At 51.3% G+C, this 26,899-nt stretch overlaps 10 protein-coding genes across 10 annotated transcripts; 2 read left to right on the top strand and 8 right to left on the bottom strand.

Annotated features, from left to right (window-relative positions):
* Window positions 1–929: 929 nt before the first annotated feature.
* PHYSODRAFT_479961 (hypothetical protein) lies at window positions 930–2,054 on the bottom strand (the record flags this gene model as incomplete). Its single annotated transcript, XM_009519903.1, has 1 exon — window positions 930–2,054. The coding sequence occupies one exon, from the start codon at window positions 2,052–2,054 to the stop codon at window positions 930–932; it is 1,125 nt and encodes a 374-aa protein (XP_009518198.1).
* A 705-nt stretch (window positions 2,055–2,759) lies between these two features.
* On the bottom strand, window positions 2,760–2,972 carry PHYSODRAFT_482804 (hypothetical protein; the record flags this gene model as incomplete). Its single annotated transcript, XM_009519902.1, has 1 exon — window positions 2,760–2,972. One exon carries the CDS (start codon window positions 2,970–2,972, stop codon window positions 2,760–2,762), a length of 213 nt encoding a protein of 70 aa, XP_009518197.1.
* Window positions 2,973–3,045: 73 nt separating this feature from the next.
* PHYSODRAFT_253824 (crn1-like protein) lies at window positions 3,046–4,398 on the bottom strand (the record flags this gene model as incomplete). Its single annotated transcript, XM_009519901.1, has 1 exon — window positions 3,046–4,398. One exon carries the CDS (start codon window positions 4,396–4,398, stop codon window positions 3,046–3,048), a length of 1,353 nt encoding a protein of 450 aa, XP_009518196.1.
* A 1,559-nt stretch (window positions 4,399–5,957) lies between these two features.
* Window positions 5,958–7,106, bottom strand: PHYSODRAFT_310589 (hypothetical protein; the record flags this gene model as incomplete). The annotated part of the gene is made up of 2 exons (XM_009519900.1): window positions 5,958–6,789; window positions 6,844–7,106. The coding sequence occupies 2 exons, from the start codon at window positions 7,104–7,106 to the stop codon at window positions 5,958–5,960; spliced, it is 1,095 nt and encodes a 364-aa protein (XP_009518195.1).
* A 1,509-nt stretch (window positions 7,107–8,615) lies between these two features.
* PHYSODRAFT_484056 (hypothetical protein) lies at window positions 8,616–9,022 on the bottom strand (the record flags this gene model as incomplete). Its single annotated transcript, XM_009519899.1, has 2 exons — window positions 8,616–8,720; window positions 8,825–9,022. Coding segments are annotated over 2 exons (303 nt in total), but the record flags the coding sequence as incomplete, so codon positions are not given.
* Window positions 9,023–9,758: 736 nt separating this feature from the next.
* Window positions 9,759–10,068, top strand: PHYSODRAFT_487014 (hypothetical protein; the record flags this gene model as incomplete). The annotated part of the gene is made up of 2 exons (XM_009519898.1): window positions 9,759–9,906; window positions 9,986–10,068. 2 exons carry the CDS (start codon window positions 9,759–9,761, stop codon window positions 10,066–10,068), a joined length of 231 nt encoding a protein of 76 aa, XP_009518193.1.
* An 840-nt stretch (window positions 10,069–10,908) lies between these two features.
* On the bottom strand, window positions 10,909–12,357 carry PHYSODRAFT_480345 (hypothetical protein; the record flags this gene model as incomplete). The annotated part of the gene is made up of 1 exon (XM_009519897.1): window positions 10,909–12,357. A coding segment is annotated over one exon (1,449 nt), but the record flags the coding sequence as incomplete, so codon positions are not given.
* Window positions 12,358–16,141: 3,784 nt separating this feature from the next.
* PHYSODRAFT_324195 (hypothetical protein) lies at window positions 16,142–16,597 on the top strand (the record flags this gene model as incomplete). The annotated part of the gene is made up of 2 exons (XM_009519896.1): window positions 16,142–16,208; window positions 16,428–16,597. The coding sequence occupies 2 exons, from the start codon at window positions 16,142–16,144 to the stop codon at window positions 16,595–16,597; spliced, it is 237 nt and encodes a 78-aa protein (XP_009518191.1).
* A 1,520-nt stretch (window positions 16,598–18,117) lies between these two features.
* PHYSODRAFT_295526 (hypothetical protein) lies at window positions 18,118–19,170 on the bottom strand (the record flags this gene model as incomplete). The annotated part of the gene is made up of 4 exons (XM_009519895.1): window positions 18,118–18,264; window positions 18,310–18,546; window positions 18,572–18,841; window positions 18,919–19,170. The coding sequence occupies 4 exons, from the start codon at window positions 19,168–19,170 to the stop codon at window positions 18,118–18,120; spliced, it is 906 nt and encodes a 301-aa protein (XP_009518190.1).
* Window positions 19,171–22,231: 3,061 nt separating this feature from the next.
* On the bottom strand, window positions 22,232–24,779 carry PHYSODRAFT_324194 (hypothetical protein; the record flags this gene model as incomplete). Its single annotated transcript, XM_009519894.1, has 6 exons — window positions 22,232–22,306; window positions 22,716–22,814; window positions 22,877–23,077; window positions 23,196–23,344; window positions 24,487–24,568; window positions 24,606–24,779. The coding sequence occupies 6 exons, from the start codon at window positions 24,777–24,779 to the stop codon at window positions 22,232–22,234; spliced, it is 780 nt and encodes a 259-aa protein (XP_009518189.1).
* Between the last annotated feature and the right edge of the window lie 2,120 nt (window positions 24,780–26,899).

Below are 26,899 nucleotides of genomic sequence, written 5' to 3'. Positions count from 1 at the left end.
GTTCGAGTTGAACTCAAGCAACTTCATATATCGAAATCCACCAAGCGACATATCCTTACGAGCTGTGTTGCACTTCACTCAGCTGATCAAGATGTTGCCATCGATGTGTCCCAGCTTATTGTTGATACGATCTGCTGAAGCAATGTCAGCGGTAAGCTGGCAGTAGCATAGACCACATAGATACTTTTGCTTTTGAAGCAACGTATTCAAATGCAGAAGTGTCATACCAAATTGTCGCTTTGCCTTAGCATCCTGACTCTTGTATCCACCCAAACGGTTAGCTGGAAATTGGAATGCTGAGGCAGGTTTCTTATCCGGATATTGGAGATTATTGAAGCAGGTCTGATACATGACCTTCTCCGAAAGCCCAGGTAGCGACACTCCATCAGCAAACATATCCAGATTGAAGCTCTTAAAGAGTTCTCGTTGAGCATTGATAGCCTTGATGAATGGGACTACATCGAGATTGTTGTACCAGATCAGTAGATCCTTGATGGACTTCATCTCATAGTACTCCCATACGAACTTCACTCGTTCGTAGTCATCATCGGTGATGCTTGTTCCACGAAGCTTGCTGTCAAAAGCTGACTTAGGTGGTAATGTGGTCTGGTTTAGTACATTGAAGGAAGTGATGTACTCGTAAGGGAAAAGACCTTTACCAAGACCACAGACACATCTAATTTTGTCATCACATTTGCAGCCACCGAGGTATGTTGTGAGATACTTTTCGTAGCTGGTACCAGCAGGTACATAGTTGCTAATATCAAGCATTTTCATGTTCGATGTAGCAATGCACATGTAGCTGGGGTTCTTGATGACAGATTTGATGTTGTCGGTACCGATAACGGCAAACAAATCCTTCTTAATCAAGTTAATATCGTACCGGCCAGAATTGAAACCAAATACTGGTACCTGATCAAGCTGCTGTTTCAGTTTCCCGTAATCAGACCTTTGCTTTCCAAACCAAGAATATTATGGAAATCAAAGAAGCTACCATACTTACCTTCTTTAATCCAATTCATCACGTCAGTCATGTTGTACTTCTTACCAAGATTCACTCCTGGAATTTCCATACCGGTCAGACCGTGGGCGTTGATGATTTTCTGTAGAAGCAACTTGTACTTATTGACATTGTACTGCTGGATCTTAACAGATACATCACCGATGTATTTGAACATATCCGTAAGTAGCATCATCGGATCATCATTTACAAAGCAACGCACCTCCTCGGTTAGGCTATCAGCTACTGATACAGACACCGGAATGTGTTCGTTCGTGAAGACAGTATTCTCCCCGTGTTGAGTCGCAGTAGAATTAAGGATGGCCTCACAGTCATAAACGATGAAGTGATCAATGTACTGGTCAGCATTCTTGATTGAATACTTCGTAAGTAGTGATCGTATTGCGTTCTGAGCTGGTTTGTAGATAGTTGGCTCAGCTGGGAAGCTTTCGATATTTACGAGCTCGCACTGATTCTTTTTATGGTTTTTAACCCTTTCAGCGCTGACGAAAACCATTTCACACTTAGGACATTGATACTTAGCCTGAAGCATATCGATGTTCTTGATGTAAAGAGCATGATTCTCGAACGATAAAATATCCATAGTCTCATACCCCTTGTCAGATCTACGAATACATTCTACATTTCCAGAAACTACATCCATCTTATATACGTTAATACCAAGTTGAAAGCAGTCTTCAACCTCATCGAGTTGTAGTAGGTCAATGGGCTTGAAACTCCTAAACAGGCTCAACGAATATTTAACCCCCTTGAAAGAACAGTAGCGCTTGAATGCCTCCTTCACCTGAGCCTGAATTCTTCGAGGATCCTTCTTAGGGCTCTGGAATGTATGCCAGGCGATACAGTGGAAGACGCACTTGTTGTTGGTCTTGGGGAAGTTGATCACATGCTTGTTTTCGCGAATAATCTTAGGGATGACAGCTTCGCTATCCCCGAGAGCATGGTCGCGATGGTAGATGAAAATCTTGAATGCAGTGATCGCCTTTAGCTTATACCCAGAGCTGGGATAGTTCAGTTTGTCAGCCAACTCCATAGAACGGATTTCCGAAATCACCTTCTTTTGAATATCAGCCTTGCTATTGATAGCGATAGGATTATTGAATACATGAGTATTAGCGAGATTTGGGTAGAAGTAGCGAGTGTCGTCAGGATCGGTCTTGCTTACAAGTTCGTACCCGAGAGCAATATTTACCTTAACCGCACTCGTTTGTGTGGAAAGAACGTTCTCGAGCTTGTTGTAGAAATCAGATGGCTCGACACCCTCATATAGGTGCGATTCCATGTGATTACCATTGTAAAAGCGGTACTTAGGATCAGCCTTGTAGTCGGGCGACAAGTGTTTTTCAAGGGTTTCAATCGAAACACTGTACTGCTTAGATACTAATCTCTTGTTGATTGGACGCGAAACGTTGCTAACATAAACCATCTTGCCCGTTCTACCACGCACCTTAACACGGTAGCTACTACCCCATTTGATAGGTTGAATATTTAATCTCTTTAATCCTTCGAGTTCGTATGCAAACATGTTGCCTATATATGCTTGACTATATTATTCTCCGTAGATATGACTTTATAATTATTTGACCTTGTATCAGGATCGACTTTATATCTTAGTCATTTACAATATATTCTGAAATTAATTAATTCAAATATTTGGCTTATACCTTTTTGGAGGTTTTAAGCCATTGTCTTTGACTATATTGGGATTGACTTTTTATTTGAGAAAAAAATTAATTAATTAATTAAGTTCGGTTTCGTTGTTAGGTTCGACTTCACCGTCAATAAGTTCGGTTTTGGGTTTACGCTTGCGAGCTCGAATCTGGTCTCTATTCTTGTCATCGTAGTCTTTTTGATAAGATAAACGGGCTTCGCGTGTGCGCTGGTAGTAGCGCTTCTGCGCTGCTTTGATACGTTCCTTGCTAGCTTGGTATTGCTCAGGAGAGTACGTCATCGTTGTATATTAGTAACTTTATATTTATCAGGATCAATAAAAAACAATGTATTAATGCTGCATCAAACAAGAATCAGCTGAAATAACTAAACGTGGGAATAGATCGAGTGACCTGCCGAGCCACAGCACGCGCCATCTCAATGTCGGGACCTAACATGCTGGCGATGTCATAGTATCGTTCGATGCTCTCACGAATCCCGCCATTGTCACCACCCTCTCCGATAGGTGGTAACGCCTTTCTCAGCTTCAATCTCTTCACGGGACTTTGGAAACACGGGAGCTTGATCTCGGTGGTATCAGTATCAGCGGGTGCAGTCGGTGGCTGCACCAGTAGCGCTCTAATTACCTCGAAGGCTTCACCTGGCTTGTTGATCGCCGCTTTGTGGATACGGGCAGAACTGTTTATCTTCTCGGCCACCCAGAAGAATATCCACTCTCCTTTCAAATCAGTAAGGAGCGCCATTACTGGGTCGTCAACGAGCAGATCCAAAGCGATCAGCTCCGACAATGCCTGGAAGTCGTTGCTTGCCTTAACGTCTCTCTTCACTTCGATCAGCATCTTCACACCAGGCAGGTACTGCACCTCGGTCGGCCTCATCGCAACAAGATCACTCAGTATGAGGAGATCTGTACGTCCAGCGAGCTCAATTTCGCGACCAGGAACTTTAACTGTGAGGATGTTTGTGCCTCTTTCCACGCCAATCACGCAAAGTTGCTTCTCCTTGAGCACAGCGCCAATGTTGTGTTCCACGTATCGGCGATATCGTTTGCGCTGCTGCTCCTCAGTGAGTACGACCTCTTCGCCGTTCTCAATAATCACTCGTTTCCACTCGTATGGGTCAACTGAAGAACCCTCTCCAGCATCGAATGGAACTGTGCGCACAAATTCCACCCGAATATCCAAGTCGTTCAGAAGCTGCCTGCCCTGGGTCGAGGTTACCTCCGAGTGGACATATTTGCGTTTCCCCAGCACAGTCTGCTCGTACATCTTGTCAACCTTTTCGACGAGTTGATCCATCTTGGAAGTCTCGCTCGCTGAACCAAATGCACCCTCCGGAACTACCACCAGCACGTGGATTTGTCTCGACTTTGGAGCGCGCCCTTTCCGTTTGGTCATATTGTTAGCTGTCAACACGTCCTCAATTGTCCACGTAGCCTTCATCTTCTCGCCATCGATCAACGCTTGAATGTCCTCATGAACCTTTCCGTCCTCCAGATCCAGCGCAGCTTGGTCGTCGTCTGGCAGCCACGCGCCGTCCGCCGTCTTCGCCAGGGAAAGCTGCAGGTCCTTGGCGTCGCACGTGATAGTCGCCGGGTTCTTCGCCTTGATCGCGTCCTTCAAGTCTCCCGCCGACTGACCCGCGTCAATGTCCACAGGAAAGGCACTGCCCGCCGCACCAACGATCGCACAGAAGAGCTTCACCATCTTTCCTCGAGCCGGCAGATTCTGGAATGAGGAAGAAGGGAGGGAGAATTTCTGGCGTACTTAAGCGAACATGTCGGTGTGTGACATAGATTTTCAACCAACTACTAGTAAAATCTGCCGGCGTAATGTTCTATTGGTTTTATCAATGTAGTTTGAACGAGCGGTCCCGAAACGCCCTAAGATCCAAAAGACGTGGCTCTCGCTATAAAGTGGGCGTCGTCAAATCAACGTCTATTAGATCTGACCGGTTCAGAGGTTCTAAAACTACCCTCATATCGAAAAGACGTGGCTCTCGCTCTCAAGTGGTCGAGAGGGGTCGTCGTTGAAATCGCTGCTGTCCCGAAAGAAGGTTTCAGGAATGTTCTCGGTGGTAAATTACGGTAAGGAAAAAAACTGCCGGCGTAATGTTCCATGACCCGGGAAACGGTGCCCATATCCGACACTGCAGTCACCGGTATCGCTCCGATGAATGCCAACAGAGCGATGGCAGCCAACAAGCCAACGCGGAGCCCTGAGCTAGGCATTGGACAAATGTTGACTTTCGAGCACGTGGGCATCAAATTGAGAAATGGCAAGCCCAAACGCCGCGCATACGTGTACTGTAGCAATGTTTGCGATGGCATTTTGGCTTTTGCTGTCCTTAGATCGGCCCCGGCTGAGCCCCATTCAATTACATGCCAATACATATAATACCTAATGTATTCCCTGCTTGTCCACGTCTATCCATAAGCTTACTTAAGTACTGCATTTCAATGGCCAAATGTTTATCTTTCCTACTGTCCGTACCCGGATAAGTCACGTCACTAGCGAATCGATGGGAGCCAGCACAAGTTACGTACAGTGCAAAAACTTACTTTTGTTCAAGCCACGCCCAATGCCTCGAACTACATGCCGCCGCTGAGGTTCGGTGGATGGGACAAATTCAGTCTTTAGCTCATTTTAATAACGACAATATCAATGGAGGTATATAGCACAAAGAGCAACCAACCACCAAACATACCAGCAAATGTTTCTTGCGATGAGATTGATGTACTCGAGCTCATGGCGTGTATTCTCCATGTCTAGCTACTTACATGGTGATAATGATCTTGTTCGCTACCTTCGGATCGATTTTCTCGTTGCGAATCCACGCGGTTTCGCTGCGGCGCAACAATCCCTCGAGCTTAGGAGCAAGCTTCTGCGTACTCTCAACTCTATGTGCGACGCCAAATATTTGCTCCAGTTCCTTTACGCTATAGCGGGCCCTCAGGACCGAGAAGATGTTTCGATCCGCGTTCTTCGGATCCAGCTTGGTCACGTAGGAGATCCACCTTTGGAACGCCGGGTCTCTAAACAGCTCCTTCGGCTCGGCATCTACACAGAGTATCTTGAAGACGTTCTCAACCGTTCTGTCTTGACTCGACCAAAGCCCCTCCTGTAATCTCCAAACGTTAGCGCGAGTTTCAGCACTCTGCTGTGCTTTGACAAGTCTTCTCGAGTGTGCTGTCTGTATCTGTGAGCTTGAGCTTCGTCAGCAACTCCGTGTACGGGGTTTTCTTCAGATTCTCCGCGTACGTCGCTCAGGTGCCCAACAACGGGCTCTTCAACAGCTCATCCATGCTGTCCGTTTGCCTGTCCAGCTTCAAGAGATCGAACACGTCATCTGTGGACTTGCCAGTGCTGCTCCAGTCCTTGAACTGAGCCTTCTCGAGGTTCGTGGCAATAGTCTTGGTACTGTCACGCTCCTTCGCTGCAGCCAGCATCCGAGACAAAAGAACTTCATCCCTGTATGTTGCCTTCAGTACCGACAACATCGACTCGCCAGCATTCTGCTTGTCCAGTTTTGTCGCAAAGGCGGCCCTGGTAACAATCGCCGGGTTCTCGAACAATTGTTCGCCCTGCTTGTTCAGTGCTAGGCGCTTGAAAATGTCATCGGCGGTGTTGGGCATCCAGCTTTGCAGCAGCAAATCCTCCACGTTTTGAGCTATAGGGGACGCAGCAGAATTCTGCTTAGTTGCACCCAGCATACCCGCGGTTCGAATAGCGCTATTATCGTCGAGCTTTAGCAGTCCTTCGAGCAGCCACTTGTACGGATCATCCTTCCTCATATCCATGTAGTTGATCCAGTTTTTCAGTTGCGGGCTCTCTAGGACACTGGACCGCTTCAGGTCAAGCTTCAAAAACTGGAACGCGTCGTCTGCGCTGACTTTGTTACTCAACCAGTTCTGCATCTGTGCAGCCTCCAGTTTGGTAGCCATCTTCTTTGTCGACGAGACTTTCTTCGCCGCCACCATCATCTCCACGAGCCTCTCATCACTGTATTTAGCGGCCAGAGTTGACACAATAGCCTTGGTGGCCTGCTCGGAATTCATGTTGGCCTTCGAATACCCCTTCTCCACTCTGTTGAACCAGCTTCTAAACTGGGCGCTCTCAAACACCTAGGCCCGTCCATCGTGAAGTTTCAACTTGGTGAAGAGCTGGGTGACTTGCTTCTGGTTGCTCGGTTTCTTGGACATAGCTTCAGCCAGCGCCGTGACGCTGAACCCTCGCTCTTCCGCATGAGCACGAGTCCTCAAGCGCCGCTGGTTGTCTCTCAGCTTACCGTTTAACCCAGAATCCGAGATTGTCGCGGTGCCGTTTTTCTTGCCGGGGACTGCAGCCGATAACGTTGCCAGCAGAGTGAGTGTAAGCAGCAGGACGACGCGATGGCGCCTACTGGGGCTGGACATGCTTTGAAATTCAAAGTTTGAATCGGAGATTGGGTGCTTGCGAGGCGAATTGAGAAATGGCAGGCTAAGACTTCATGCGGCCAAATGCTTACGAGTAGCTTTGGCTTGTGCTGGTCAATGCCCGAAGCAACATGTACGCTGTTACAATGTGGGATTTTGATTTCTGATGGGTTGGTTCATTGTTGCAGTAATCAAATGTACATACATGCAGGATAAAGCGGTTGGGCTACAAGTGCTTTTACTGGGATAGCAGTGGCCGATAGGTCATGCTGCTAGGCAGCCCAAATCGGGTTAATTCGCGCCTCGGTAACTGAAGCCAGTAAACTGAGGCCGGTATCGTGGTCCGCTGTCTTTCTCCTGGTGACCCGGTAACTGGAGCTGGTAACTGAGTCCGATCTCGAGTCACTTGACTTCAGCCATTCGCATTCTAAAGCAACCGGCACCTACGTACGTACCTATCCCCCTGCTTTTCCTTTATCTCGCGAACTATTGCTCAGTACAGCCACAAGTTCCCTACACTAACATGGTCGCGCGTTTTTCGCCATAATTCGCCACTATCAGGTTCACTACGACGCTGAATTCGAGACGTGGTTTCGGCTGACTGTTGTAGTTGACGTCGCAGGCCGTGTCTACCTCGGTCTCGCTGATAGGCGCCATGGGACTACAGCTATTGTGCAATTTCACATTCTACCACTAAACCAAGCAGCCGGCCTACGTACCTAGCCACCGCACTAGGGCCCCGCAATGGCTAGGATAGGGGTCTTTTGACCGTATCTGTAGTTGTTTTGTTTTTAGTTTATAGCAGGCTTTTTATCATTACCCATTGGCGTCTCCTGCGCCTGCTTCGCAGCCGCAGCATCTGCCTGGTAATGCGATCTGAAAAGTAGATACTGTCTAGTAAGTTTGGAGCGGTTTGAGGACAACACGAGTTTTAACTACGAAGTACAAATGCAGTAGCTACAAGACCGAATGTGTGACCGCAGGAGACACTTACTCTATAGCCCTCAATTATATCAAACTTTGACATTGAGCAGACTATTTTTTTAGAAATCCTTAAATTTCAAAGCTTACGACTACGTTAATGGCCCCACGACCGCTACATGCGGCGATATTGCAGCTAGGGGGGGTATACGGCGCGCATCTTGGCGCTAGAAGTCGTGGTCTACAGATAATTTTCAGGGTACAAACAATGCAAAGAAAACAAAACGCAACGTTACTATTATACAAGATATTCAATGCTCCAGGTTTCTCATAAAGGTCGCCCATGAAGCTGATAGTTCTTCCTCTCACTTGCTAGGCAAGAGAGGCGACGAGTAGTTAAGCTTTGAGGTTGCGCTCGCACACCTTGATAGTCGTCGTAATACTACTGCTGTGGTGAAAGTTCTGGCTGCCCCCGTAAATTTGCTATCCCAGCCTATGCGTAGCCCTAGTTACAAACTGAAATATGAAAGTGCTGTCTTATAACCGCCTACCTACGATTCCAATGTCGGGTCATATGGGTCTCCAACGCTAAGTGTTACTAAGTATCTGACAACGGCGCATATCGATATTGTACGGCATTGGCGAGCAGCTGCACCCCATGAACCGAATACTGTAGCACAATTCCTCATCGGGCTTGTTCCACTGCTGATACATGTACTTTGCGCTTTTGCTGACTGCCATCGTCTCCCCCGTTGGTGTGCGCTGGACCGCATCGGGTATGTAGGACAGAACCACACAAAATCCCATGAAAACTCCTGTAGCGTCTTTATTGCCCTGGCAGTCGATTTAGCAGCGGCATTTAAGTAGACCCCTGCTGGGGTCCCCCACACCAGATAAACTCCACACTTTGTATCGCTTAAATCGTAGTCACCGAGGAATCCGTTGCAGCACCAAGCACCTCCATCAAAAATTATAATAGACTGGAGGTTCTCGAGTGGCACGTAGTCCAGAACCAGGCGCTCTAGGCTGTGGAGTCAAACGAGGACACCGCGTGCTCTTTGAGAAGGATTACAGAAGACATGGTGAGAACGGAGAACGAATCTAGTTTCCACTAAAACCAAATATCAAAAAACGTACAAGTATTCCCCCCCCCCTCCATGCTAGATTGGCTTAGAAGTGCTACGTTCGTTTTCCCTTTTTGGGTCAGGATAAAAGTCACGAAAACATCCGTGCTCAGCTCGTAAGTAAAGATCTCTCAGTTTCTCAGATGACCACAATAGAGACCGTATTTCTCACCCTAGTCTCAACTTCCAACCAGCGCGCTTGTCCAACAGCGCCAGCTCAGTGCCACGAGCCTGTTTCAGAGCAGTCCAGCTCCAGCGAGCTAGAAACCAGGCAAGATGAAGAATTTAGTTATTGGTAGTAGTAAGTGACTTTATTTAGCCTTGGCCATTAAAATCCTGGTGGTCTTACTGTTTTTTTTCTCTCTTCTTCTACAGCTTCCTCTTTCTTGTTCTTGACGTTGTCTCGTTCTACGGGTGAACCCTGATCTTCACGCGGGGGCTCTTCTCGATACTCTGGTTCATTCTAGAGGTCCGGATCCGTCCGTCTAACCATCTCCTGGGGTTAACGTTGAATTTAGTTATTGATGTAAATACCGCCGTGTTAATTTTTATTACCAATGGTGGCGGTAAAATGTCCTAGGCGCGTGGAAAGCAAATTTCCAGCCCGATGGTGTACATGCCTGACGACTTGTTCGAAGACATGTCGGTTCTCACACTTATATTCACTTCGAAGCATTCCTTCCAATGGTCTTTTGATGGTCTCTCGAGCCTCAAGTCGCTGACTCTGGCCGGTTTCCTGCTTCTCGAAGAGCTCCGTCTTTCGATGGTCTTCGCAGACTCGAGCCCTCGAGCGCCTCGTTCTGATGGTCTTGCCTGGCATTACAACCATTCCAGACCTTGCATCACTCGAGAACCTTCAGTCGTTCACCGTGTCTGATCGTGGCGCATGGGTTCCTGGGAGACTGCGATCTGAGTGACGACAAGTGAGGCGTTCACCCCCTCAGCAGCAACCTGCTCGGCTTCTGATACCCGAGCGACTGAGGTGACGATGAAGACGCTGCAGAAGTTTTGATTTAGTATTTGCGGTCCAGTGCTGGGTCCTTGAACAGAGGAAGGAAACGATGGCGGGCCTGTTGAAGTTGAAGTTTTCCGCCCAAAACAAAGAGATGGCTACCTCGCCCAAAACAGCGCATTTTGGGTATCCGCGGATGCGTAATCGTGTAGCCAGACTCGGATTGGCTGATTCACGCTGCGCTGTGATTGGGTTGACGCGCAGCGCGTCAGAGTCCCACTCTCTGACCACCAGCGCCGCTTCAAAAATCACCCTGCTCCCCCAACCGGCAACTGCAACGTCCAAAGTCTCCGCAAGCCAAAAGAGGACAGGATGGACAAGTCGGCAGTGCAGACGAACGCCGCGTCTTCAGCCAAGATTAAACCCGTCTCCATCCGCCGCAACAGCCTCTGCAGTTGGTCACCACGGGCTCCGATGCGACTAGCTCGAGACACTCGACTCATCTCCAATTGACCGACGTCAATCAATTAAGCCATTTCATGCATGGACATCGTCCGTCTGTGTTGAAGTGCAGGTCCCGCGTGGCAGCATCTGATGCCGTCCCGATGGTGTTGTTGTTGTCAATGACCATGACCGCAGTACAATACTATTTACAACAGTAACCTGCAGACTTCCCCTCGGGGTCTTCCTACCTCACTACTTTCAGCAACAAAAATACTTTCCACTCCCAGATTTCTCCATACTAGAGTCCACCAGGAGCTTATAACATACACCTCTCTCTCGGGTCCTCCTCCTATCACACCGCTTAGGAGTCCTTCATGAGCTCCAGCACCGCACTGAGCTCCTCGCCCGTGAACTCGGCCGGCGCAGGGTTCGAGCCGTACCCTGCTTGGGTCTGCGCCTGCTGCTGCGGCGGAGACTGCGGTTGCTGCATGTTGTGCGGCGACGAGCTCTCGTACTGGCGCTCCATGTCTTCTTGGCGCATGGGCTGCGAGTACGGCTCGGACGTGGCCATGAACGACGTCGTGGTCGACGTCGGCTGGTACGAGCTCACGAACACGTTGGTGTCGCGGTACGACGAGTACGGGGCCTGAGCTGACGCGTACGAGCCCACTGACGCGTAGCTCGGGCTGCTAGACGTCGCCATCTCCACGGAGCTGGCGGGGGTGGTTGAGTCGTAGTAGCGGTGCGAGGACGTCGGCGGCAAGTGGGTCAGCGGGTGGAACGACGAGCCCAAGAGGCCGCTGCTGGGCATCCCCACCGTCTCGGACGGGAAGGCGCGAGTCGGGAACGGCAACCTCGGAGCGGGGGCTTGCGACCGGTCGTCCATGAACGACTTGGCAGCTAGCACCGGGCCCGCCACTCGGCGGTAGTCGTTCTCTTCCCGCTGAGGCTCCTTGTGCATCATCATGGGACTCGGACCCGGAACTGCGAACATGCGGCTGCGGTCCTGCTGGTAGAAGTCGTCGTGCATGACCGACTGCTGCGGGAACTCGACGTGTCGGGGCTCTGCGTCGGGCTGCATGAGGCCCATGGGGGAGGGCATGACGCGGTTCGACTTGAGGCTCGTGGGGCTTCGCCTGTCCAGGAGGTGGTTGCCGTTGCTGGCGTTCACGTTCTCGTCGGCGGCGTGGCTGAAGCCCTCGGCCACGCTGCTGTGCAGCTTCTGGTGCTGCACGTACTCCTTGTAGTTGTCGCAGGCCCACGAGCACGCCGGCTCGGTGCAGCGGAAGAGGTTCTGGCCGTCCGGGAAGTGGATGCGCATGTGGCGCTTGAGCTTGGTGCTCGTGTTGAAGCGCTTGCCGCACGTCTCGAAGCAGCACGGGTACGGCCGCTCGCCGCTGTGGATGCGCTTGTGGCGGCTCAGGTTGCCCGACGTGTTGAACCGCTGCGCGCAGCCCTGGTAGTCGCACGCGTACGGCTTGGTGCCCGTGTGGATGCGCATGTGGCGCCGCAGCGCGAACGAGCGCGGGAACTGCTTGCCGCAGTGCACCTCGGGGCACACGAACACGTCGCGCTTGGGCTGGCGCGGGCTCTTGGCGGCGGCGTCGGCCTCCGCCTCGGTCCACGAGGACTGGAAACTTGACGAGGCAGGAGGATGGGGGAGATGCGCCGCCGCATCCTCCTCGTCGTCAATGCTGCGGAAGGCGGGCAGGGGCTTGGTGGACGCGAACACCACGGGCTCGGCGCCGGCCAGCGCGGAGGGCGGCGGCATTTGCATGCGCATGTATGTGGCGGCACTCGTGCTGGCTGAGTGTTGAGGGGGGAGTGTTGAAGTGAGAGCCTGCGCGGGAGGCGGCAAGATGAGGAATGAAGAGAAGGTTGGGGCTTTATCTTGCCTGTAACCGTAATGTAGCCGACTCAGCCCCCCCTCATTCGGCAACCAGCTCTGCGCCCTGTCGCTCCGATCACGAACAGACTCGCGCAGGCAAAAAATAGTTATTGTAAGGGTATTGGTTTTTAAATGTTCCTTTAAATAGAAAATGGCTTGAAACCTATATTGGGCTCACGCTGGAAACCAGAGGGAATCCGTTGTTAACGGAAGGTAGCGGCTGAAGCGGTCAAATGTTGCATGCATTTAACACAGCCAGCACCGGGCGATCACGCTCCGGTTCTACACGCTGGACGTTCTTTTTACCGGCACCCATAAAATCCGAAAATGGGCACGTCGAAGTTGCTCATTCGGATCGACGAGCTTTGCTTGCTTGCCAGCTTGCTTTGCTGCCTGTGCAGCACAGCGCAGCCCCGACTCCGCTCAGAGGCTCTGAGCGGAAGGAAAGCGGAGAGGACTCGATAGATACGTACCAGATCCGAACGCAATTAGCATTTCAACCACTGAGATGGGATCTTTGAAATCGAACAGGAACTCAGAGTCGTAGGCTACGACTCGATTATCTCCGCAACTCGTGCATTCGCAACGGAGAAATGGGTTCAGATAAAAGAGCTACTAGCTGGTCGCCGCGGTGTCCTAATACATGTAGCTCATTACGCAAGCCTCGACTTGTGTGACAACGACGACGACAGCGTTGTAGAGTACGAATGCATCATGCAACGAAAGTTTTATGGCGTGCAGCCTTATCCATGCCCATACCGTAGGTCTCCACTCTCAGTATGCCCACCTGAATGAGGTGCTTTGCGGTTTCCGGTGCTTCAGAGTAATGCTGCGTCAACTAGCGCTCCTCCCGCACGGAGCAACGCCTTCCTCGGCGATGCATGGGGAGGGGTAAAGTTGCTGTTGCCACCTCATTGTCATCGTGGAAGCGGGGGGCGGCCACGTGTAGCGACTGCAATGCTCGATCCAGCATCTTTTGGGCATTGCAAACCGCCTCGAGTCCCCATTTGCAGACCCAATTCAGAGGTGTTGGCCACACTTGCGCGCCCGGCTATGACCAAAAGAATCGATCAAGCCGAGCAAGGTAGCAGGTGTCCACAAATCATATGGCTACAATCATGGCGAAATGCCGATGATGTGACCGTTCACTTCGACATGCTTGGTGCGGATGATACAAAGGGCGATGAAGGCAGGAGGATCCTGTCGTGGAGAGAGATAGAGACCGTCAAGTGTAACAGCGCTGCATTATTATCCGCTGCGTGTTTCATCTTGGCACAGGCCAACTTGCAGTGCAGATCGAGACGGCGCGCGTTGCCCGCGCAGACATAGGGAGAGAGGTGGCAACAGCGCAAAAGCAAGACGCGTTGACACGGCCGGGCAGCTGCTGCCGCGGACGCACCTTACTCACGCGCCTTTTGCGCAAGCGCAGCTTGCGGACCCTGCTGGCCTGCAAACCCGCCGTCTTCCGGCATTACAGGCGGGGCTATCCCCGGTTTTCAAAGCGCGAGGATGGCGGCTTGGCCCGAGCGCTCCGGGTCTGAAGGGCAACAACCAGACACAGGCAAAGCTTGCTGCCGCCGTCTCGCTCACGCATCGGCGATGGCAGCGAAGGACAGCGCTAAAGATAAAGATGTTCACCTACAATCAAGTGTAGCCATGTCAAGCTGCATTATCAGGGAAGATGGGGGCGTATCGCAGCTCTGCTTCGTGTGTTTGTTTAACGCCACCACCAGAACGACATCCGCCCCGCGCATCGCCACGTGACACGAGACCGAAAGAAGCAGCTCGTTCAACTTTCGAGCAGAGGCATGGACACACAGTGTATGTGCGAAGGATAACCCCCGTGTATGTCATACACGGAGGTCTGTAGCATCCGAGCTATGCTTCAACCTCCGGGTCGCATTTGTCGCCCACGCCCTGTGCGACCGCATCTTGATTGGAAACGGGTTTGCGGTGCAGGCGACCGCCATGAACCGAGCGTTGTAGCAAATTGACTCGACATTGTCAACTGCAGGGCACCGCCTCCACATTGTGCCATTGCATGGCGCCACAGGCGCTGGTATCGGCGGGCCTTCCAGCCGATGACAGTAAGTGTCGCCGCTGGGGCCACTTTGTTTCAGTGATTGGAAAAAAATATCTTGGGGTTTATTGCGGATTAAAATTTAAACTGCAGGACACTATTGGCATGGTAAATGCAATACCAATACTCAACTGCACACCCAAGAAATATTGCAATACTCGATTGGAACGCAGTAAAAATTGCCTGTTTGTAGTAACCTATAGCTATCAGTACTGCGGGAACGCCTTACAGCATCCGCAACAAGTCGGCTGTCCCGGAATGACCTAATTCGAAGAATTTGTTTCATGGGGCATGATCACATCGGCCAAGTTCGCGCCCAACCTGTTTTGACTATCCGTCATACGTACCTGGCAAAAATAAAGAGCCTTTATACCGAAGATGATGTACCGTGCAGCAAGCGCGAGTCTTATAGGGACTAGTAGTTAAGCCCAAAGCCTTCGTTTCCCCTACTTCCATCCACCACTAGTTGGGGACGAAGTCCCCTCTTATAATCAATCATCTATCACTCCTCTTTACTCTATTTCTTACCTCGCTTTACTTACCTCTCTTAATCTGAGACATGAATGGTTAGGGTTTATTGTGGGAACCGATTAGATTGTCTAATTGGAATATAAATCGGCTGGTTAAGCAGATGATTAAGCTTAATCGGGTCTGATTTACTAAATCCGACCTCCTAATTAGATCGACAGCCTAAGCTTTGCACTCTGATTTGACAGAGCAGTCTGTTGTGCCTACAACGCCATGTGGCAAGCTGATTTAGCTGCTCAGTGCTTACAAAGCTCTGGACGACTGATTTGCATGCTAATCAGCCCGAATGTCCGACACCCACTCGGCATTCGGCGGCGGATTTAAGGTAAAACCGACAAACGCTAATGCTGACGAGAAATGACAGCGCAAATATATGGCTTTACAACTTGATGAATAGATAGCAGTACACGTCGACTGCTCACAGAGAAGTATTTATGCATGCGATGCTATTGCTCGTTTGTAGGAGCGCGAAACAGTCAGCTCGTGGTGGTAAGTGGTCGTTCCGCGTATTGCTGGCGGGTAATGAGGCAATCCCGCTACAATGATTTATACCCTTACCAATGACATATGCAATCATAAGGATCCCCGATTTAGTACCAGTCAAATCTCTCATGAACGCTGCTTTATCAGCTAATCCGCTCGGACAATCTAATCGGTTTCCACAATACATCTAGAATCGCTTCCCCGGGGTCAAAAATTGCGCAAAAAACCTTGGTTGAAGAACCCTCTTTAGATCCATAGAAGCGCTTTACTGCGTAAAAACCGGAGTGGCCCCTTCTGAGAAGGGGTAGATGCCATTAAAGTGGGGGACACGATTTAGCCTCGACGATGAACGCTAATCAAACAAGCAGCGGGAAGCGAATCGCGGGTTTAGATAAATTGCTATACTTTAGATCGCACCGAGCACAAACAATATGCCACCAAGTCCTCGCTTCACTCTGATTTAGAGCGCCAAGTCAGCGCTTGCATCCATTACTACGAGTGAGTTAGTGCTGGGAAGGGTAGAATTGCTAAAAGAGAGTGCACTTCAACTTGCCTGCATGTGCTACGCTCACCATGCAGCCTGTAGCCTACAGATAGCTCCTGGCAGTGGCGCAGATGGTCTCCTTATACCTTGGGGGCCCACACCCCGCACTACGCAACTTGCTCCAAGCCGCAACGACGGGTTCGTTCGCTGCCCTGCTGGTCGCTGGGCCCTCCTACGCGGACATGCTCCCGCGCGGGTTTGCTTTGGCTATGCTCCTCGCAACCACTTGCTGCCGATAGAATAGGGAATCTTGCGATAGTGTAACAATTTTTAAATTGTGTTAAGTGATATAGTATAAGTGATATGGTAGTGTAACGGGTACACTGTACCTTATGTACATGGCTACATCTATGACAGCGGCGGCAGTGTGCTGGGCGAAGATCTGGGGAGGTGCGATGAACGAGCAGTCGCTGGAGCGTGTGGTGGCGACGTACGAGCGCCGCACGTTCGCGATCTTCGGCGCCAACAGCCGCCAGAGCGAGCCCGGGCCGGCGCGAGCCGAGAAACCAAGCGGCGCGGGGCTCTGAGTTGCTGGAGGCACGAGGCAGCAAGCGGCGGCCAGCGCTCGGTGCCTCACACTCCAGATTTGGCGGAGTGGGGTGCCAGTCAAGTTACCCGAGACGCTAGCAGGCCGACAGCGTGGCCAGCAGAAACAGACAGTAGCAGACAGCGAGCGGCGAGCGGGAGGCGCCAGGCGACGGCTTAGCTCACAGGCTCCCAACAGACCGGTACGCACGAGTGCGGGGTGAGGCGGGCGACGACCAGCGAGTCGGCGCCAGCCAACAGACTAGTAACGCACGAGTACGTGTGGTGAGGCGGGCTACGGGCGACGCTCGAGTCGAGTGCAGCGAGCGAGCCGCAGGAGACAAGCAAGTTGAAGCGGAAGAGGAAGACGAACAAGTTGCAGTGACGAACAGCAGCGTGTGTATTGAGGTTAATAAATAGGACTACGTCCGGCTACTTCGCGGTGGCCGTTGCAGTAACTTACACCCCGGCGGACGTTGGTGCAAGCGCAGCGACAGCACTTCGAGCAGCGTCAGAACTCGTTACAGTAGCACTAGAGAGGAAGTACGGCGGGCATCGGGATCCGAGATGCTGTCTGGAAAATCGAAACCGAATATTATAGCTTTTAACAACAATTATCCCTTGCTACATGTATTTGCTTTGGGCTGTCGGCTACCACTAATTGATCTTGAACCGCTGGTGCTGCAGTTCACCCTTGCGGTTAACCGTGGTCTAGGGTTTCGCGAGATATAGTCCAGCATCATTATTAATAGTGCTCTCTTGCTGCTGGTGTGTAATTGACGTCGATTATCTTGACCTCGCGACAGATAGTAACGTTATTTGCTGATAATGAAGACTTCATCATCAGCTCCACCAGTGTTGCTAATTGCTTATTGGTTTGATGACCTGCACGGGTTAAACTGAGACTCTAAATTGCAACGGTCGCGAACACGCCCTTAGCCCTAAGTTTGCTTCACTACGTGCTAATGGTGATTGATAAGATCAATTAGAGGGTGGGGACGTCGGCCTGAAGTGGAGACTCCACTGCAGGGTGTCGACCCCCTAAGCAACTCAACGGGGCAACGCGACTGAGATGCTCCATTACTAGTTAATAACTACACCATTGCATGGCGTTATTCTCATAACGCGCACTCAAATTCACAAAGTGCGCACTCAAATTCAAAATACCTTCTATAATGTATACCCTTATAGTAATTTAGGCATCTGAAATATTATAGTATGATTTGCTACGGTACATTTCCTAGTCTATATCACAAATAATGAACTTTAAAACGGAATACATATGAAACCTATGCTATAATACAGTGCATGCAGGAGCAGCGACGAATAGCTTTTCATGAAGAATTGGCAAGTAACGATTCGTCAACTGAAGGTTTGTAGCCCCCTCCCCTCTTCGCAGCAAGTTGGGCCACTTTCTCGGTCAATTTGACTAGACTCACGCATTCAGCCTACGTATTCGGCGCAATATCACGATCGATCGTCATCAAGCATGGGCATCGTGTCAACGAGTTGCTCGTGTGGGTTATCCAGGGGCGTGGTGAACGACACACTCTGGGTGAGTATTGCACGCGATCGCAGACGGTCGCACGCTCTCTTCGACAAACACCACGAGATGGATATCGGATACGATCATAAGAACCACGGTTGGGTAGTTCCGCTCAGATATATGCTGGTGTGTTGTTTTGTTGGGTTTTCTTGCAAGTCGACGACGCACCGAAGCCGAAGGCAGAGCATGAGATTGATGCCGATCCGAATGAAGACGTCCAGCCCAGACATGATTCGCAGCGACTTGAGACTTGTGTATGTTGATAACTGCAGTCTGGACAGGATCCGCAATAACACTTCCGCTCTGTTCAAGCCAGTCCGTCGGGTACACCTCGATGTTGATTGTGAACTTGGCTCGGTCAAAGGTGAAGGCATACAAGCCGTAAAGCACCACGAGCATCAGGCACTCAATAATGATGAGCAAGTCAAACCTGGAGATTAGAAAATATTTGAAAAGATTGAGCATGAGCCTTAGAAAGCGAATAGATTAAAAATGCAACGATCATCAAGTTGCAAGCAATCGATGAGGATTTTAGCAGGGAACGTTCGTACGGAATGAACATCACCGCAGCACATGAAAGCGCGTTCGATGTTACAGCGGCGGTAAAGATTCCGATAAGGACTGTAGGCAAACCAGGCTCGAGCTTTTGATAGAGAAGAGCGGTTTCCACGGCAAGACCATCGAACTTCATCGCGAGTTTCTACAGGCAGGCAGCGCAAGACAAACCAGTATCCGATTAGTGCAACCATGATGAGTCGAGTGGGCAGCGATACTTACAAAGGATTTTCGCGCTGAGCTACCGTTGTGGACAAGTAATGATACAGTTTTCATGATCGCAGAAGTCAGTCGGCCGTCGGTTTGATCACTCACAGTCTCTTTTCCATCAGCAGTTCTTTGCCTGTATTCTGATAAACCATACACGCTCGCTTTCGCTCGCGTCGACATGGTAATCTTGATAATGATTGCAACATAGCCAGCAGCGAACACCGCAAGGCCAAACGAGCCATAGGCGAACGACTCCGTGTTCATGACACGGTTCACCGTATCGTTAGGGGCGGTTTTGAGGAGAATGTACCAGAGCGTCCAGACAAACTGCTGCCACCGTCGCGACCGGACCTTGCAGCAGCATGGAGTAGAGGCTTTGTTTCAACGTTGGCGGGCTAGGAGTCGCTTGATCTTTCGCGTTCTAGCTTGACTTCTCCTGAGGGATGCTATCCTTACTAGCTTGACCAATAGGACAAGCCTTCGAAGACGCCGAGAAGAAGTGCTGCGGAGACTTTTAACTTCACTGTTCACGGCCTTGTGCCCTTCATGACCTTCCTGTGTTGGTTGCAACTTCACTACCGAGTACTGCATCAACGACCCTCAGCAACAAGCTATGACGGCCGTCCGCGTAAAAGCTGAGTGGCGTTCTCGAGGCCACCGGCCCAATAATCGGTTCTAGATTTACTATCGTGCACCTCGTATAAAATCACAACTTAATTAACCATTCAAATGTTAATACTTTTTAAGTGATAGATACTTGAAAAAAAACGGATTTCTGCTAGGTTTGTATATATAAACTAGAGTCAGCCCTGCCGAATTACATGTAGCGGTGCACGACTGTACTACATGCATGCACTCGGTGAGGGATGAGTAGTGGCGTCGTTATCGGTGCGAAGGAGCATCGCAGTGCGACCCACAAACTTTTCGACATGACCTGATCCATGACCTGACCTGTGCATTCAGTCATGCGCGTGCGTGCATGAGTAGCCCCGAGTATACGATAGTGTATGGATCCTAACCATGATTACAGTACCTGAAAGCTTGTATTACGTCGTGCATTGACTAGATATCGATGATAATGTTCCGATGTCTTGTTCTTCTGCATCGCTTTTACCTCGAGGGAGGAGGCAGGGGCGGAGCTAGGGTCAAACGGGGGGGGGCGCCTTGTTTTCGAGGGGGGCACGGGACTTGGGGCAAAAAATAGTAAGCATTATAGCATTCAAAGCGAGGTGGAGGCAAAAGTGGGGGGGTGCCCCCCCTCCCCACCTAATCGGGCCTAGTTACGCCCCTGGCTGCAAGCAGCCAAACAGGGTGGAGAGGGGTCCTGCAGTCAACTCTGCCGCAGACTGTTCATGGCTGGTAGCGACGACCAAAAGAAAACAAACCACAGTTTCCTAATCCCTCGCAAGGGGGTAATTCAACCGTAGCCGCCAGTACGGAGGACTGGGATACACGGTATGCGGCGTTGAAGCAGAGCTCACCCTGAGCGCAATCGGCGTTAACCGAGAAAAATAAATAGGGGGGGGGGGGGCAGGCACTAAGAAGAACAATTCGAAGTACATTGCTTAGCTATAAATAACAAAAAAGTTATTGCCAAGCTGTACTACACTCGGGTGCTAGGCAATAACCGAAAAAAAATAGTGCATTCATACGCCGAGTTCTACTTTTTACAATTTTAATTGCTTTTAACCCTTACGTGAACGAAGGGTGCATAATGCTCCCATCGAGGTATTTTTGAAAACAAGGTGCGATTCCAACCCTTTGAAAGGGGCATAATGCCTCCTTCCACCCGAAGGGGCGCTCAACCTCACCCAGTTTTATTTTGACCAATCCAGTGTAAGGCGAATAGGGGTAATGTATGCTCGGCTGGGCTTTCACCTCCAAAAACAGATGAAACCCTGCTAAATGTGATGAAATTTACGCGATAGATTCCTGTCTTTGGTAGATGAGGAGCTTGAAGGCGGCTGCACGAAACCGTCGTGGTACTTGCGGTTGATTTAACGTGGTGGTGAATGGAGGCTGAGTGTCAGTCTCGAACTCGCCGCGTACGCCAAAGATGGATTTCCGTCGCAAAGGCGACTATGTAAAGGTTTCTCGTGCGTATTGAAAGTTTTTGCGTGTGGATTGGTTGCTAACTGTCCTGTACAGTTTGATGCTCCGATCAAACTACACGCATCGGATGGCAGGCGCATTTACGGTGATCCAGCGGAAAATCTCAAAACGGTTGGCATGGCATAGCATATAATCTCCATCAAACAGCATCCTTATTGTTTCCCCTTGTACAGGCACTTTCTTTCTTCAGCTGTGAAATGGAAGTAGAGTTTGACGCCCTCAATCCAGTCTACTGGCCTTCGGAAGACCGAGTACGTTTGTACATTATGACGTTCGGTAAAATGTATGATTGCTAAGGGTCATGTCAAGGAATACGAGCGCGGGTTCGGGTCCTCGGTGGACGTAGATGATTTCATTGCGGCGCTACCAGTGAAATAAATGTACGCTGTCTATGCTGCTGCGTGGGAAAGCGGCGGTGAGTTCACCGGTAAGCTCCTACACGACTTTCTCTTTATGATGCGTTGGTTGAAGACTTCGATGGATATCTCTGAGGTAAGCTTTTTGTCGGAACTTTATAATGGCTTCTTAGGTCGCTTACTTGCATTCACTTGATGATGTTATAGATCACCCGCAAGGATATCAAAGCTCAACTACAGTATCTGGATGCGTACCTATCGCGAAAACACCGTGCTTTAGACGTTCATGTGGAGAAATATGTTGCGCTACAGGCCGACGCTCTTGCTAGTGACGACGCACGCAACCGGCACGTTGTTGATGGTTTCAAGCGTGAGCGAAGCTACAATCTGATGGATTTTCTTTCGAGGGCCATGGAAGTTGTGGACGTATTGGCCGAGCAGCTTGAAGACGAGCGACTCCAGCGGAAGATTTGCAACTGCGAGAAGTGCTGCTACTACCGTTTTCCTGAGTGGTTAGCGGAACAGCCGTTCGGAATGGCCCCCGACACACTGCCACCAAAGCGCTTTCACCGTCATAGCTGTGAAACGTTCTGTCTGACAGAACACTACTACAAACTCTAGCGTAAGGCAAGCGCCAGTTTGCACGAGTTGTAAGCCTGTCAATTTCTTTTTCTCTTTGTATTACATGCTAAGTTGTCTTTCACTACAGTTGTGATTAATGTCGCTTGGAGCTGTCATCAGACGTGTACTGTGGACAAGAAAAGCCGGGTTACGCATTGGTCGCTGGTTATAATGTAGTGGGATTTACAGATTATCTAGCTGCCGTTCCTACCAACGCAATAGTGCAATCTCGTCGGTCAGTCCGCTCGGTGCTGCCATTTGTCGTTCCGCATGGACAACGCGTCCAGGACGTGCGTGGAGTCGCCCGGCGTCTTGTCCAGTCATTCGTCTCGGGGTTGACTAGGACGTCCAGAAGCAGCGTGGTGGTGTCGGCTACCTAGTCGTCAGCAGCCTGCTGTAAAACAACCTGCACAACAGTCATCGCCTTCAAGGTGGCAGCCTCTCCCACCATGATGACTGCCCAGAATGATGACCTTCAGTAGCGTTGAAGGGCAGATGCTGCGCACTTTCGGTAGCCATGGGATGCAGTGGCCCAGTCACGATGTCTGCCGAGATGATACATGGTATCGAGAAGCTTGGCCACGCCCACGGTCAAACGCAGACCTGATACCCAAGTCGTTGGCGAAGCTCACGCAGTACAGCGCCCTACGGCTTAGTGGTGTGGCAGCCGGAGAAACCTCCGTAGCGTACTATCCAGCCGTGTAGAAGTAGCAATCGTACCGTGGTGGGCAGGATTTCGCCTGCACAGGTGCACCACGCCCGGCATGGCGGCATGAACTTGGGGATGTCGCCTCGTATGACGCCAAGCTCGGTGTCCAGCTGTAGCAAAGCGTTCCGCGGCTGCGACGTAGACATTGATCGTAGGGTTCAGCAGCACCGACGCCAAACACGATGTCCAGCAGCACCGACGTCGAGTACAGCGTCCAACAGCTCGGATGTAGACGCCAAGCATGACGCACACCAGCACCGACGACTCTGCGGCTTTGCCGCCACGAACGAGGCTCAGAAGTATACCGAGATCCGGCAACTCCGACGCCGAGCATGACGCCCACCAGCACCGACGACAAACATGGCGTCAGCGGCTCCGACACCAAGAACGAAGCTCAGCAACTCCGACGTCGAGCACGGCGTCCAGTGGCTTCGAAGAAGCCCTCGAGTGCATTACTCAGCGGGCAAGGGTGTGAGCTTCGCGGGGCTGACTTCGATCATGACGGCCAGTATCGAGACCATGTCGACGCGCACGGTGCGCAACGGGCCTTCGTGTTGCTGGAGGCGAACAGGGCGCGGTGGACATGCTCCTTGTGGCGTCTGCCCAGACGCGGGACTCGTCATGGGCATGGGGTCTTCAGCTTGGCAGCATCCGTGAGCATGGGGTTCGTGTGTAGGGCTCCGAGTAGCTTGGTGGCAAAACGCTGGCACAGTTCGCAGGAGCCGGCAAAATCGGAAGTGAGCGATTGCATACAGATAGTGGTGACGCATCAGTGAGTAGTACAGGGGGAGGGTCACGTGATGGTCATGGCGATCGACGTTTACTACTAATAGCTTGGCATTTCAGGTGCCAGGACGCCACGGCGCCATCAACGGCAATATCACCACGCAAAATGTGCCGGGCAGCGAGCACGCTGCCAGCAACAAGATTACGCAGGTGGTAACCTGAGTAGTGCTGGATGCAGGCTTGAGTAGTGCTGGGTGCAGACCATCGCTGTGGCCAAAGTGTCCACGTTGCCTACAGCGCGCGCGGGGTGGGGCTGCCGCCAGGACACCGCGGCGCCATTAAAGGCGCATACCCTTACGCAAACGGAGTTGAGCAACGCGCAATTTTGCCGGCGCCATCATACCGTTACTGATCGTTTGATTAGATTTCTGCGACGGCCAAATGGCGGTGCTAAATACAGCTGGTGCGGCGGCGGTGACACCGGAACAATACGGTGGTGTGAACGACAGAGGCGGCAGGGGTGAAATTGCTGCGCGTGTACGGCAGGTAGCTTTTGCAGACTACCGTGGTGCTTATTTCTAACTGTATGAACTACCATTTCCGCTTGTTCTAGATCCTCTTCCTACCACACGTATTGTTTTAGGTACGTGCGTCGCTATCGATCGGCAGCGTACCCATTCAGGCAAAACGCAAATTTTGCGGTTAGCTGCAGCGTATCCAAGCTTTTGGCAGACCTGTCCAAGCTTTTGCGGTCTTTTTGTTTCCTCTATTTCTACCAATAATCGCTCAGAGAGTTTCGCCTATGTCTTCGGTTTTGCTAATCCCGCCAATCACTGGTAGCGATCGTGATAACGCTGTGTGGTGATTGGCTGGTCAATGTAGCAGCGGGCGGCAATTGGTGGAACTATCTAAAGCTTTGGGCGCCAAACCGCGATCTTGCGCGCACGGCGCCGCTTCAAATCAATCGCTCACTTCCGATTTTGCCGGCTCCTGCGAACTGCGCCAGCGTTTTGCCACCAAGCTACTCGGAGCCCTACACACGAACCCCATGCTCACGGATGCTGCCAAGCTGAAGACCCCATGCCCATGACGAGTCCCGCGTCTGGGCAGACGCCACAAGGAGCATGTCCACCGCGCCCTGTTCGCCTCCAGCAACACGAAGGCCCGTTGCGCACCGTGCGCGTCGACATGGTCTCGATACTGGCCGTCATGATCGAAGTCAGCCCCGCGAAGCTCACACCCTTGCCCGCTGAGTAATGCACTCGAGGGCTTCTTCGAAGCCACTGGACGCCGTGCTCGACGTCGGAGTTGCTGAGCTTCGTTCTTGGTGTCGGAGCCGCTGACGCCATGTTTGTCGTCGGTGCTGGTGGGCGTCATGCTCGGCGTCGGAGTTGCCGGATCTCGGTATACTTCTGAGCCTCGTTCGTGGCGGCAAAGCCGCAGAGTCGTCGGTGCTGGTGTGCGTCATGCTTGGCGTCTACATCCGAGCTGTTGGACGCTGTACTCGACGTCGGTGCTGCTGGACATCGTGTTTGGCGTCGGTGCTGCTGAACCCTACGATCAATGTCTACGTCGCAGCCGCGGAACGCTTTGCTACAGCTGGACACCGAGCTTGGCGTCATACGAGGCGACATCCCCAAGTTCATGCCGCCATGCCGGGCGTGCAGGCGAAATCCTGCCCACCACGGTACGATTGCTACTTCTACACGGCTGGATAGTACGCTACGGAGGTTTCTCCGGCTGCCACACCACTAAGCCGTAGGGCGCTGTACTGCGTGAGCTTCGCCAACGACTTGGGTATCAGGTCTGCGTTTGACCGTGGGCGTGGCCAAGCTTCTCGATACCATGTATCATCTCGGCAGACATCGTGACTGGGCCACTGCATCCCATGGCTACCGAAAGTGCGCAGCATCTGCCCTTCAACGCTACTGAAGGTCATCATTCTGGGCAGTCATCATGGTGGGAGAGGCTGCCACCTTGAAGGCGATGACTGTTGTGCAGGTTGTTTTACAGCAGGCTGCTGACGACTAGGTAGCCGACACCACCACGCTGCTTCTGGACGTCCTAGTCAACCCCGAGACGAATGACTGGACAAGACGCCGGGCGACTCCACGCACGTCCTGGACGCGTTGTCCATGCGGAACGACAAATGGCAGCACCGAGCGGACTGACCGACGAGATTGCACTATTGCGTTGGTAGGAACGGCAGCTAGATAATCTGTAAATCCCACTACATTATAACCAGCGACCAATGTGCAACTCAAGTTCGCGCACGCATCAGCGCTGTACACACGGAATAACAATTTAGCAAGGTAGCATAGGAAGCCTCCTTCGTACATTTACATATTCAAGCATTGTCAACCTACTCACACGGAAGTATCGTTCAGATCGCTCACGATCGATCGAGCGGCGCGAGGTCGAGGTTGCTCTGTCGGAGTGTTTGAGGGTACCATGGACGCCTCCTTCAACTTGTACAGCGATGATGATGTACGGAGGTTGCCTTTCTCTGAGAAGAGTTGGTTAGGAACGTAGTAGCGATGAAACTTTTCCCAACATGTCAGGTCCGTCTCCGTGCACATATACGGCTTGATTTCTTGCTGGTAAATGCCGCGGCAAAGACAAACATTATGTCTACCGCAATAGTCGGTCTTTTCCGTCGCGTATCGATCCTTCCAGCGACAGACACATGCGCGCCGCTTTCTACTGCAATCACCGAGGACTTGTCGTGATGTCACAGCAACACACCGCTTGTGGGGGCTTCCGTCAGGTATGGTAGACTGCAGTACTGCTGTCGAAAGAACTGGCGAAGGGATTGGCTCGTCGGAACCAACAGCATCAAACGCAATACGGCCATCACTCGGCGCATCGACCCATTTGCCAGAAATTAGCTCCGATGAAAGTTGAATCATGAAATCCCTGTGCGAATCGCGGTCTTCAGACATATCTACCACCTGACGGCGCGTTAGATACGCGTTTGATCTGGCAATGTCGATGAGACCAAGCGCCAGTTTCTTATGCCACGGCTTGAACGAGTGGCCGTCAGCAATGGAGAAACGCGCCCGAGTCTGGTCGAGTCTGTCGACGCCTTGCATGTGCGCATTATACTCTTTCACACACATAGGTGCCGGGTAAATTTGCTTAGTCGCTCCCACTTGGCGATCCACAGTCCCTATCACCGACGAATCAGCGTTCGAAATGACCTGAACAATACTCCCATCGCACCACGACGCAGCCACGATACTGTGCTCGGAAGACCCACCTTGCCGATAATCGCCTCGAGTTGCGGAGTTCTTGTCTAGTACTGTATGTTTGGGGAAGTGCTTGCTTGTACCCCTCGCCGTACCTCGTGCGTAGAGTCCTTCAAGTCGCAGCGCCTGCAATAGTTGGACCGAAGTATAGTAGTTATTCATGTTCACGATTCGATTGGATCCATAGAGAGGCCGAACCACTTCAAGAACGAGCATCCGGA

This window comes from Phytophthora sojae (assembly GCF_000149755.1).
Source record: "Phytophthora sojae unplaced genomic scaffold PHYSOscaffold_2, whole genome shotgun sequence".
Lineage (NCBI taxonomy): Eukaryota > Oomycota > Peronosporomycetes > Peronosporales > Peronosporaceae > Phytophthora > Phytophthora sojae.
The sequence above is the reverse complement of the archived record's forward strand: the minus strand, read 5'-3'. Positions and strand labels throughout refer to the sequence as shown.